Source organism: Carcharodon carcharias, chromosome 13 (assembly GCF_017639515.1).
Source record: "Carcharodon carcharias isolate sCarCar2 chromosome 13, sCarCar2.pri, whole genome shotgun sequence".
In the NCBI taxonomy this organism is placed as follows: Eukaryota; Metazoa; Chordata; class Chondrichthyes; order Lamniformes; family Lamnidae; genus Carcharodon; species Carcharodon carcharias.
This window is the reverse complement of record NC_054479.1, coordinates 120,802,580-120,815,336: the sequence shown is the minus strand read 5'-3', so window position 1 is coordinate 120,815,336 and position 12,757 is coordinate 120,802,580. Positions and strand designations below refer to the sequence as shown.

Below are 12,757 nucleotides of genomic sequence, written 5' to 3'. Positions count from 1 at the left end.
AGAGGAACATCAGATGGAGAGTTCGAAGCCCTGGAGGTGAACCTTTGCAGAAGGTGTCTTAGAGAAAGTGTTGATTTGGGACAAGATTCCAAAGCAAGTTCTTGGACAGTGGAAACTGGAAGCCCTCATGTGAAAGGCGAAGCTCAGTATGACTGGTTGGCTCACAGTGTGACAAGCATCGGTGGGGATGTTGAGGAGAGATTAATAGCATCCGTTTGAGGTGGCATCTGTCACTTGGTTTCAGAGTGCGTGGTACTTCTGATTACAGGGTGCCATAGGTTTACATGGACTGGGTACTTACTGTGTACATTAGAGTATAAGATAGCTTAAGTAATTTGTGTTATCCTTACAAATCTGTGTACATCTGTAAAGGTATAGTTGTGGGTGAAGGAGTATTGTAATTTAGTTCATCTTTTCTTGTTGAATAAATGTTTTATTCTTTTGTTAAAAGTTCATCAGCTGACCCCTGTGCCTCTATTTGGTAGCTACTCTCCAAATATCTAAACAAACAAATAAAAATTAGGATCTATCAAGTTGGATTCCACTCTGGGATCAGGCTTGTCTGGGGGTAACCTCAGCTGGGGTCAGAACACTCTCTATAGAATGCAAAGTTGTGCTACATGTCAAATTTTATTAAAAAATTCTCAACATCGCAGTCTATATGAAATTGCGGATGTAATAAATTCCTTAAAAGTAGTTAGTAGCAGCCAGCACAGATTTCAAAAGGGGCAATCCTCATTCAAGTTCCTTGCTAAAAGAAATAATGGCGCTGGATTTTACACTCCGCACAGTAGATTTGAAGGCAGTTGGGTGGGGGGGCACGTAAAATCCAGCAGGCGGTCTTTCTGCTGCCTACCACCCGCCCCTGGCTGGGCTGAAATTTTATGGGAGCAAGGAAGGCATCGAGTCAACCTGCCCTGTGGACCCATTGAGGCCCTTAAGTGGCCAATTAATGGCCACTTAAGGCTTTTCCCCACCCCTGCCAATATTTTACCCATGGCTGGGGGAGGTCCATGCCACGCAGCAAGCCAACATTTTTAGCTGTGCAGGCTATCGGGGAGCGCCCTGGGCTCACTGAAGACAGTCCTCCCCCACTTCTCTCTCTCTCCCTCCCCCCACCTTGCCACCCCACCTTAACCCTCCATGCTGGCCTCTTGAACCCAGCCCCCAACCCCTCCACTCACCCTCCCTCACTGAGACCCTCCACCCTGGACTTAGTAGGCTCCTCAGCACTGGGGGCTGCTTGTAGCCCCTGAAGTGGCACCCAGTGGTGTTGCAGGGACTAGAGAATTGCCGGGCAATCCGACTGCCTAGCAGCTCTCTAAGGTGGGATCCTCCTCTTGAGAAAGGGACAGAACTCTCACCTTAAAGAAATTAATACTGCTCCAATGTTAAATTGCTGTGGGGCAACTGTCAGGATTGTAGGCGGGCTTCCCCCTTACCTTTTAAGCCGGGTGGGGATGAGGGGGAGTGGTTGGGGTGGAGGGAAGGGTGCTGGATCTGCAGTTCCCCATAAAATTCATCCCAATTGATAGGGGAAATGCAGTGGATGTGGTGTACAAGGACTTTAGCAAGTCTTGACAAAGTACTACTTGGGAGATCATTAGGGAAGATTAAGAGAAGTGGAATTACAGGGAGGCTAGCAGACTGGTATAAAAATTAGTTAAAAGAAATCAGTGTTGGAGCCAAGAGCAGTCTTTCAGAGTGCTTGAAGGTCCCACAGGGTTCAATTCTAGGGGCACTTTTATTCACAATTTATATCAAAGATTTGGGTATATATCTATAAGGAAAGCAATGTTGAAATTTGCAGATCTTACCAGAATAGGAAGCTGTTAATTCTTCAGGAAAATCAACAAAAATTGCAAAGGGCTGCCTGCCTTCTTTCAATGTGGGGCTGGTAGGAGTACCTGCTTCTCCCAATTCCATATTCAGCTAAACATATTTCCAAAACTTGTTGGTTTGAGGACTGACTGTTAGGCTGCACATAGACACAGCTTTCCTTAGTTCAGCCAGCCCCAATCTTCCAGTGGAGGCCTCAGACAGATGTCGAGCCCTATACATGTACTAAAATGAGACCTAACATTTGCTCCAGGTGTGGGAGCTGCATACTGATTTTTTGGCCTTTATCAACATGGTAAATGATGAATTCCTAGCTTGTCAGAAGCATGTATTCTGCTCATCATAATGGATGCCATTTAGTGCCCAGAAAACATGGTCAGAGGTATATAACTGTGAGGTATTATAACTGCTTCACACTGGTGGCAAGTTTTGAAGGCTAAGCAATGTAGAATGATTTTGATCAAACTGTAGGGTAGGAGACTGCACCTCAAAGGTCACATAATGGCTGAGTTATGGAAGTGAATATGCAATTTGAGCTGCGCTGGCTGATTTGGTGTTTGGAGATCCAGGGTGGGTGGAGAGGTTTTAATGGGAGAAAAGCAAGGCTACCTGGGAGACAGTATGGCACAACATTTTGGGGGGGTGACTGAAAGGAACAGAGAAGAATGGAAAAAGCAGTCAGAATTTGAAAAAAAAGTGTGAATGCTGCTTCGAACAAAAAAATAAATTCAGGATGATGTGTATTTTTGAAAAAATAACCTATTTTTATAGTGAGAAGTCTATTCCTTACCTCTACTGGAGGTTTAAAGGCTGTAGGGTTGGTGTTTAGGTCTGATCTACTGACCACTTCCATTTTTTCACATCCATCAGTTATCTCTAATGCTAGCCGGTGTGCCTCGAGAATATTTTGGATATCCTCACTATATTGATTCCCATCTGCTTCCTCATAGCGATCCATCCATGTTTTGATTTTGTTCTCCCACATAAAACTGGCGTTATCAACAACATCGGCTTCTGATACTGAACTTTGCTAAGGACAAGAAAGTATCAGCACAATCAATGCATATTAATTCCTTTAAGTTACATGGCTTTAGTTCTTGTTTCTCTCCCTCTTCCTCCCACCCCATATTCACAAATATATATTCAGAAGTAATCGATAAAATAATGGTTCCAACTATATCAACTCACAATATGCACATTGCAAACTTGAGAATTGCATGCATACAAAATTTGGCAAGGAATCACCATTTTAATGATGCCCTCTTAAGTACGTTTGGAGGAGTAGTAATCATACAGCTTGAACTAAATAGATACAATAATTTTGAATGAAACAGATGGATTTCCAAAGAGAAGTAAATCAAAAATACACTTTAACCAAAAAGGCAAATATGAGCATTATAGAACCAATACACCGGAATTTCCAGTCGATGAGTAATGAAATCATACATTGCCACTGATGAGAACTTAATTAAGTAGCTCTGTATTGTCTGCACCATTGATGAGTTATTTTTTCTGTCACTTGGGCCAGTTCATAATTCTGAATGTCATCTCACTTTTAATGTAATAGTTTGATTTGGTTAGTCCAATGACAAGACTAGGCCAAACTATATTGCTTAGTCTCCTGACTAAGCCAAACAAAAACAGCCTTTGCAATGATGTTAGCCAATCAGTTAAATGTAGGTGAAGTCAAGTTGGATCATTGTAGGACAAACAAAGATCAAAGTAAAATAAGTATTCAAATAAGTTGTAATAAATTTATAAAATATGGCAGTTCACTTTCTAAAACTTGAGTATAAAAGTGTTTTTTTTTCATTTTTTCATGGGATGTGGGCATTGCTGGCAAGGCCAGTGTTTGTTGCCCATTCCTAATTACGCTTGAACTGAGCGACTTGCTAGGCCATTTCATGGGGCAGTTAAGAGTCAACCACATGTGGAGTTGCATGCAGGCCAGACCTCCTTAAAGAGCATTAGTGAACCAGATGGGTTTTTACAACAATTGATTACAGTTGTCATGGTCACCATTACTGAGACGAGCATTACATTCCAGATTTATTAACTGAATTCAAATTCCACCAGCTGCCACGGTGGTATTTGAACGCATGTCCCCAGAGCATTAGCCTGTGCATCTAGATACTAGTCCAGTGTCACTACCACTACGCCACCACTTCTCCAGCTTTTTATCTTTCTAATCCTCTTCTTATGAATGATGCTGTAAACAGCACTGTATTATCTCTTTTAAAATATATTGCTTGAAAAGCTAGTCCGTTTGCAGCTATTGCTTTTGCCAAACCCAAAATCAGACAGGAACAAAAATAATGGTTTAGTTCCTGATATTTGGTTTGTCGGTGAAAATCAACTGAAAACCCTAGCAAGTAATACCTCCACATCACAAAATACAGAAAAGGGGAACACATGACGTAAAAGAAACCAAAACCTCTCCATTTCCAGAGAAACCATTCAAATATTTGATTATCTGGTCCAAAACTGGACTGTGACAACCCCAATTCAATTGCCTAGCCACAACACCCAACAACCCAAGGAAGCAGGGCCAGAATTGGAAACAAATGTTTAATAATGAAACAGCACACTACAATAATCAGTATTATTGGAAACACCGAAAAAAAATTATAACTACCAACTCAAAGCATTAATAGCAAGCGTGTTGACAAAACTGCAATTTACAATTTTATACATTATTATATGAAACAGATAATTTATACTTATTTTACTTGTGTGTACATATGGAGGTGCACATTCTCTTCATAATACTCAATACATAGGTCACTCTATCAGTACAAATTCTTCTTACCTTTACTCTTGAAGATTTTCTAGATCCTTCCCGGAAAGGCTGAAAAATACAAATTTATCTATTTACTTAACTGAAGTAATGCATTAGGACATGTAAGCTGCTTGGAAATCCTTGATGCTTAATTTTGCAAATATCCCCTAGATCTTCTTTAAACTTCAAAAATGTGCCATCTTAATTCCAGCAAAGGAATGGATAATTACAATATCTTTAGAGTCCTTTTCAAATATTTTCCTCAGTCACTTAGCAGAGGATAGAATGAAATCAATGCTCTCTCTCCCTCCCCTTGGTTTTATGCTTCACCTTTGCTCAGTGCCCCAGTTGACGAAGTTAAAATTGGCAAATTTTTTAAAGCCATAGTGTGAACGCCATTGGTACATGGGTGCCCATTAATGCTTTTATTTGCTAATTTTTCTGTCTTGGCAGAGTTCTCATTCATTCCATTTATATCATTTACAACCATTGGTGGCCAGATTTGGAAACACCACTGGACTGTGTAAAAGTCTGACCATTCGTCCATTATTTTTGCATGGACAGGGCTTTTGAGACCTCAATTTGCAAGCTAATCCAAAATGTCACAGCTCCAATTATTATAGTAAAATTCTTAGAAATCTTCAAGATCATGAGAGCAAACAGCCCTGTAAAAATTAAAACTTTCTTCATTTGTCTGTCTTTTTCATCTACCATTTCCATATTCCAATTTTATCACCTTCTGTCCTTATACATTAAATTTTTTACTTCATATTTACCCTTCCTTCCTTCTTGTCCTTCATTCCTTAAAAACCTACAGTGAAAAGTGTAATTTCTAACTAGATAGAAATAATGATTTACTTTTTCAATTACATTTTCTGCTTTTTAAAACAAATTTTGCTTGAATACTAAGTCTTAAAAATTATAAAGCCAAACCACTAATTAAGTACACCAAATAGAACACATCCTTAAAGAGGCTACTTATTATCATCAACATATGAAATAAACTTATTTCCTCAAATCTAAAAGACAGAAAACAAACAACAGAAAGCAATACTGCAGGACTCAGCAAAAACCACAAAATAAATATGACAAAAGGAAAATAAATGCCTGTTCTGTGGACAATTTTACATGCAATAAGAAATACCAGTTAATATGATTGCCTTGGCTTGTACATAGTTACTGTAGCAGCCTCAGCAGTTTAATGTACAGAATAAATGTCACACAAATGCAACAATTCAGATGAAGCTTAAAAAATCAAAATATCAAAAATAAAAGCAAGATGCTAGAGATCTGAAATAAAAACAAGTAGTGCTGGAAAAACTTGGCAGGTCTGGCAGCATCTGTGGAGAGAGAAACAGAGTTAATGTTCTGAGTCAAACATGACTCCTCTCCAGAAACCAGTTTTCCAGCACTTTGATTTATTTAGGAAAATAAATCCCGTGCCCAATTCCCTTTATTCCTTTGCCTCCACTGATAAAGAAACTTATACCTTCCCATGATGGTTGGTTTACCACATAGCTGAGATCATCAATATGAACAAAAGGTAATAAACTTATACAATGGACATGGTGCAAAATGACAAGAAAATAAGCAGGCTGTGTTCAAAATAAACGTAAACCCTTCGAATAAAGAAATATTCATTCATTGCCTTGATAACTGATTGTTACTCTTGTTAAATGCTTTTCAAAAGCATTATTACTTGAACAATAACTATTGACAGATAATTAGATTAGCACCTTGATTTACTTCTTGGTTGTTAAATGCCACTGATGAGTAACAAATACGAGTTAAAATCATCTGATACTAAACATTACCACTTCCTCTACACCTGGATTTCATTATTTCATTAAGTATTCCATTCACCCATTTAGCAATTTAGGCATCTTGTATATCAGTAAATAACACTTACTGTAATCCCTGATAGACTTGCCAACTCTGGTTGGACATATTACTGGAAGTTTCATCACCTGATCTAATGCCTCCAACCACATTAACCAGTCAAAAACACATTTGTTTCCCTGCATCTCCAGTTATAACTCGAACAAAAGACGGCACAGAAAACGGGGAGAGGGATGCTTTTTAACTGTCCCTATGATTTTCTCCTGGGTTACCCACAGCAGCATCCAGCAGATTAATCTTTGATTCATTTTTGGTGGTATTGGCCCAGGGGGAAAAATGGGCAGGACATCAGGAGAAAGCATGCTTCAAATAGTGACCCACTAAGAGGCTGGTGGGTCCTTTATTTAACATGTTATCAGAAACATTACAGCTCTAATAATGAAAAGTCTACAAAGTACTGCGGTGGAATGTGAGCCTGGATCGAGCTCGAGCCCTCGTGTGGGGCTCAAACCCACAACAGCACTAAACATAGGAATGAGTGCTGTCAACTGGCCCCAATCACTTACTCAAAATAAGAAGGGCCTTCCCCATTGTTGTTTGCCAGAAATGCAATCTCTACAACTAAAATGTTGATGTAAGCCTTTGCTGGGGGCAAAGGAAGAGGTAAGAAAATTAACCAAACATTCCATCCATTTAAGAAATTTGCAACCTAGATATCTAGGTGTATTTATCACAACAACAGTCTGCAACTCATTTAAAATGCCATATGGAATCACCACTGAAACACCATTTAACAGCAAAATCAGTGCCAATTTACGCTGTGCCAAGCCAAACTAAAATGAAAGGTGGGCTGCAAAGATTGAAATGCTGAGAATCAGGAAGATCAAAGCTATGCTAGGTAATTTTACACTAATTTCTTGGGCTTCCAAATTCAAATGAAGGTATTAAAAATTCATTAAAACACAAACCGTGAGGTTCTGAGGACCTGTATATATCACAGAACACAATCATTGACAGAAATTTTGGAGGCAGTTGCAGGGTTGCACCCCAGCCTCATGATCAAAGAAGTGCTAAATAGAGGCCCACCACAGAGAAAATTAGGTCAACTCTCTAAGTTGCTCTGATTTACTTTCTAGCTACTATTTATACATATGATAACAGCTTGCTATGTAAAAACGAAATTCCCCTCATTCCCCCTCTGGTTCTTTTGCAAATTATCTTAAATCCGGTTCCCCTGGTTAATGACCCTCTGTCACTGGAAGCAATTTCACCTTTAGTTATTCTTTCAGAGCCCATTTGGAACACTTCCAATAAATCTTTTCCCTTCTCTGCTCAAAGGAGAACAAGCCAGCTTTTCTAGTCTCTCCACATAACTGAATTCCTCCATACTTGGGGATCATTCTAGTAAATCTCCTTTGCATTCTCTGCAAAGTCTTTACATCCTTCCTAAAATTTGATGCCAGGATTGGAGATGATACTCTAGGCTGAGGCCTAACCAGTGACATATCAGCATAACTTCCTTGCTTTTCTATTCTATACTTCTATTTCTAAAACCAAAGTTCTTGTTTATGTTTTTAAGAACAGACTTAAGACACCTTTAACTGTATTAAGATTTGTGCAGCATTCCATTTTAAATACAAAGTTTCTGTTTCAAACATGCTACAACTTACACAACACACTACTTGCATGCAGACTGCATTTATGCAGATTTTTGTATTGAGATCCTTTTGATGTGATAATCACAGTAAATTCTATTCAAGGCCCAACTGAATTTCTTTTTTCAAAATCAGAATGGCTTTACAATTCAATACTATAAATAGTACTTCTCAATTAGTGCTATATTATGTGAAATCGTAGAGTCGTCCCCACTAATCCCTGAAACACCTTCACAGTTGGTTTGATGAACATTGACAGCATCTGAGAAGTGCTTCTTTTAATTCATCCACAGGATGTGGGCTTTGCTGGCTGGGCCAGCATTTATTGGCTATACCTAGATGCCCTTGAGAAGGTGATGCTGAGCTGCCTTTGTGAACCACTGCAGTCCATGTGGTGTAGGTACACCCATAGTGCTGTTAGGAAGGGAGTTCCAGGATTTTGACCCAGTGACAGTGAAAGAGTGGCGATATATTTCCAAGTCAGGATGATGAGTGACTTGGAGGGGAACTTCCAGGTAGTGGTGCTCCTATCCATCTTCTGCCCTTGTCCTTCTAGATGGCAGTGGTCATGGGTTAGGAAGGTGCTGTCTAAAGATCCTTGGTAAATTCTTGCAGTGCATTTTATAGATGGTACATGCTGCTGCTACTGTGCGTCAGTGGTGGAAGGAGTGAATGTGGATAAGGCGCCAATCAAGTGGGCTGCTTTGTCCTGAGCAGTGTCAAGCTTCTTGTGTGTCGTGGAAGCTGTACTCATCCAGGTGAGTGCGCAGTATTCCATCACACTCCTGACTTGGTCTTGTAGATGTTAGACAGACTTTGGGGAGTCAGGAGGTGAGTTACTCATTGCAGGATTCTTATCCTTTGACCTGTTCTTGTAGCCACAGTGTTTAAATGGCTAGTCCAGTTCAGTTTCTGGTCAATGGTAACACTCAGGATGTTGATGGTGGGGAACTCAGTGATGGTAATGCCATCAAGGGGTAATGGCTAGATTCTCTCTTGTTGGAGATGGACATTGCCTGGCACTGGTGCGGCGCAAATGTTACTTGTTGCTTGTCAGTCCAAGCTGGATATTGTTCAGGTCCTGCTGCATTTGGACATGGACTGCTTCAGTATGAGGAGTCACAAATGGTGCTAAACATTGTGCAATCATCAGCGAACTTGCCCACTTCTGACCTTATGATGAAAGGAAGATTATTGATGAAGTAGCTGAAAATGTTTGAGCCCAGGACATTACCCTGAGGAACTTCTGCAGTGATGTTCTGGTGCTGGGATGACTGACCTCCAACAACCACAACCATCTTCCTTCGTGCTAGGTACGACTCCAACCAGTGGAGTGTTTTCCCCCTGATTCCCATTGACTCCAGTTTTGCTAGGTCTTTCACACTCGGTCAAATGCTGCCTTGATGTCAAGGGCAACCACCTCCACAATGAACTTCTCAGTGTGTTGCACAGAAAAATCCTTTATAAACACTACATATTTATATCAGCATTGCCCAACAGGTTGAGAGAGTTACTTCCTTGATTACAGCTTATTGGTTCACTGCTACAATGACATGTTAAATGGGGAAACCTGTACTTCAGCATCTTAGAAACACCAACAACATTGTGTGGAGAGGAGTTGTCATTGTGGTCAGCTTGACCAATTGGAATAACCAGTCCAGGCCCACACAAACAGCTCCAACAACGCACATCATGGCAAAGGGTTGGCGGCATCTAAATGTGTTCTCTCTGAACAGCATGTCAATATTTTGAAGAATCTTTTTTATGAAGGCAAAGTATCGCTCACAACTTCAGAACAAAAACTTTGGAGCTTTCCAAAAACATGCTATTCCGATATTTTCGTACCAGAATTCCAAACATTGGTGAAAAAGAAAATCTGCAAAGATTTGCACTGAATGATGGTAGATGTTCATTGGTAAATATACAAGCACATTTACTTATATATTGTGTACGGCATTTTGTATTAAAGTTACTGCAGGAAACTAAAAGTGTCAATCCCTTCCTTCCTGTTGGTCAAAGTTAGCTCTTGCACACAATTTACCATACCTGCATATTATTTTCAACTGTAAGGTATGTATGCTTACCACTACTTATTTTCAGTTCTCCTGACACTAAGTGACATTGTCATGCCTCCAATCTCCATCTCCCATGCCCACTTCCTGACTCTAGGTAACATTGGTCCTCTTCTCTCAGGTTTCTGCAAATAATGTTTAGTTTGTTTTCCTCCATTGTTCTTTATTCTAAAGCATTCTTCTTACTTCTCTCTCCCCATCCCTACTGATAGAGCCCTCTGCTTCAGGGAGCTGCTGACACATGCCACTAGTAGCTGGCCTTCCACCGATCATCAGCACCAATTTTCTCACTCTTTGCTGGTTTCTACATTGCACTGAGAAAAACACCATTTTGCTGTTCAAAATGCAAATGTGTTAAAGTTATCAAATGCTTTTTAATCACCAGGTGCTGGTTTTCCCAGCTCAATGTTGGGAAAATGGTAAAGAGCTGGGGTTGGGGAGAGAAAGGCTCGAGTCAGACTCCTAGTACAAAGACAATGGGAAAGAAAGGTCAAATGGGAAGGAGTGGATAGGAAATTGTGTGACAAGGAGCAATGGAACAACAAGAGGGGAAAGGCAGGGAGGTTTGGGGTTAGGCCACTAGCATGGAAACAATAGGAAGGGGAAGTAAACAGAGGAAAGGAGGAGGGAAAAGAAAAAGATGGATGAGGGGAATGGACAATAAGAGAGGGAAACAAGGAGAGAAACAGTGGAACAGGGCAGCAGAGAATGTGGACAAAGGGAGCACAATGGTTTAAGGAAGCAGGGGAAGGGGTGCAGAGGAGCACAAGAAAGTACAACAAGAGAGCCATTAAAGGCAATAAGAGAAGATGGAAGCACCAAACAGGTATAATAGGCAGGATGGCACAGAGACAGAGGCAAATTGCATAAGAAAGAAGAAAACCCCAAAATGTCCCCAAGCAGGCAAGACAGGCATATTGATAAAATGATTTTTTCTGAAAGAGAGAAGAAAATAAGAGAGAGACACAGACACTCTCAGAAACACAAATATGACACTTAAAGATAAAACAACATTCAGGATCACCTGATAACTATTATGGAGACATGGTTGCAAGGTGACCAAGGCTGGGACATGAACATTGAGGATATTTGACATTTCGGAAAGACAGGAATCTAAGAAAAAGTGTTGAGGTAGGTTGTGAATTAATTACCATCAGAACAGTAGTGAGACATGGCCTTAGCTCAAAAGAGCAAGATGCAGAATTCGTTGGGGAAGAGATAAGAAATAGGAAGGGTTAGACCCACTTATAGGTGTAGTTTATAGGCCCCCTAACATTAGTTACACTGTAGGACAGAGTATACAGGAAGAAATAAATGGGGTGTGTAAGAAAGGTACTGCAATAATCATGGGTGACCTTTGGAAGATTATAACGAATGCCTCTACTATCACTGGAGTAACTTATTTTAAGATCTTAGGAAGCAGAGCATCAGGTCCTGGGGATTTGTTAGCCTTTAGGTTTAATAGTTTTCGCAGTAACTTTTCCCTGGTGATGGTGATTGTTTTATGTTCCTCCCTTTTGCCTCATGTATTAAAGCCAGATATAGATATCATTACTGGTAAGTAGATGGTAAGGTCGGGTAAGTATTTACTACTTTTATTGCTTATAGTTTAAGGTCTTTTTGTGGTTTTTAGTTTGTATATTCTGTAGTAACGAGGATCAGGAAAAAAGGGCCCTAGAGTAATTGATTAAAAAGACTTAATTTAAAGGGATAAGTCATGACAGGAGAGCTCAAAGCCGTGGTGCGCTCCTTGTGCGCCATGTGGGAAGCCAGGAACATTTCCAGTGCCCAGGACCAGAATGTGTGCATGAAGTGTGTCCCAGCTGCACCTCCTGGAAGCTCGGGTTTCAGAGACGGAACGGCAGCTGGTGACACTGTGGAGCATCCACAAGTCCGAGAGCATCATGGATAGCACGTTTGGAGAGGTGGACACACTGCAGATGAAGGGACTTGAGGAAGGAAGGGAATGGGTGACCACCAGGCAGTCCAAGAGAAACAGGCAGGTAGTTCAGGAGTTCCCTGGGGTCCCACTCACAAACTGGTATTCCATTTTGGAGGCTGATGAGGGTGCTGGTTCCTCCAGGGAATGCAGGCAAAGCCAAGCTTCTGGCACCACAAGCAGCCTGTCTGAATAGGAGGGAAGAAAGGAAGAGCAATAGTAATAGGGGATTCTCTAGTCAGGGGAACAGGTAGGTGCTACTGTGGCCGTCAACGTGATTCTAGGATAATGTGTTGCCTCCCTGGTGCCAGGGTCCGGGATGTCACTGAACAGCTGCAGGGCATCCTGAAGGGGGAGGGTGATAAGGCAGAGGTCATGGTACATGTTGGTACCAATGACAAGGTAGAAAGAGGGATGAGGTCTTGCATCAAGAATTCAGGGAGTTAGGCAGTAGGCTAAAAAGCAAGACCTCTCGGATTGTAATCTCTGGATTACTCCCAGTGCCACGTGCTAGCGAGCACAGAAATAGGAGAGTAGTGCAGATGAATAGATGGCTTAAGAGTTGGTGTAGGAGGAAGGGTTTTAGATTCTTGGATCACTAGGACTGTTTCTAGGGAAGGTGGGACCTGTACAA

General features: G+C 40.9%; 1 protein-coding gene across 9 annotated transcripts in view; it reads right to left on the bottom strand.

Moving 5' to 3' along the window:
• kmt2e (lysine (K)-specific methyltransferase 2E) overlaps positions 1-12,757 on the bottom strand; it is a 139,148-nt gene that overhangs the window by 41,308 nt on the left and 85,083 nt on the right. For all 9 annotated transcript variants that reach the window (XR_005944726.1, XM_041202241.1, XM_041202240.1 and 6 more), the window contains 2 exons: positions 4,649-4,687; positions 2,630-2,869 (listed from right to left, as the gene is read on the bottom strand). Coding sequence is in view for 8 of the 9 variants with exons in the window: in XM_041202241.1 (XP_041058175.1) it covers positions 2,630-2,869; positions 4,649-4,687 (279 nt within the window). In the remaining variant the exon portion in view is untranslated. The remainder of the gene's footprint in view (positions 1-2,629; positions 2,870-4,648; positions 4,688-12,757) is intronic.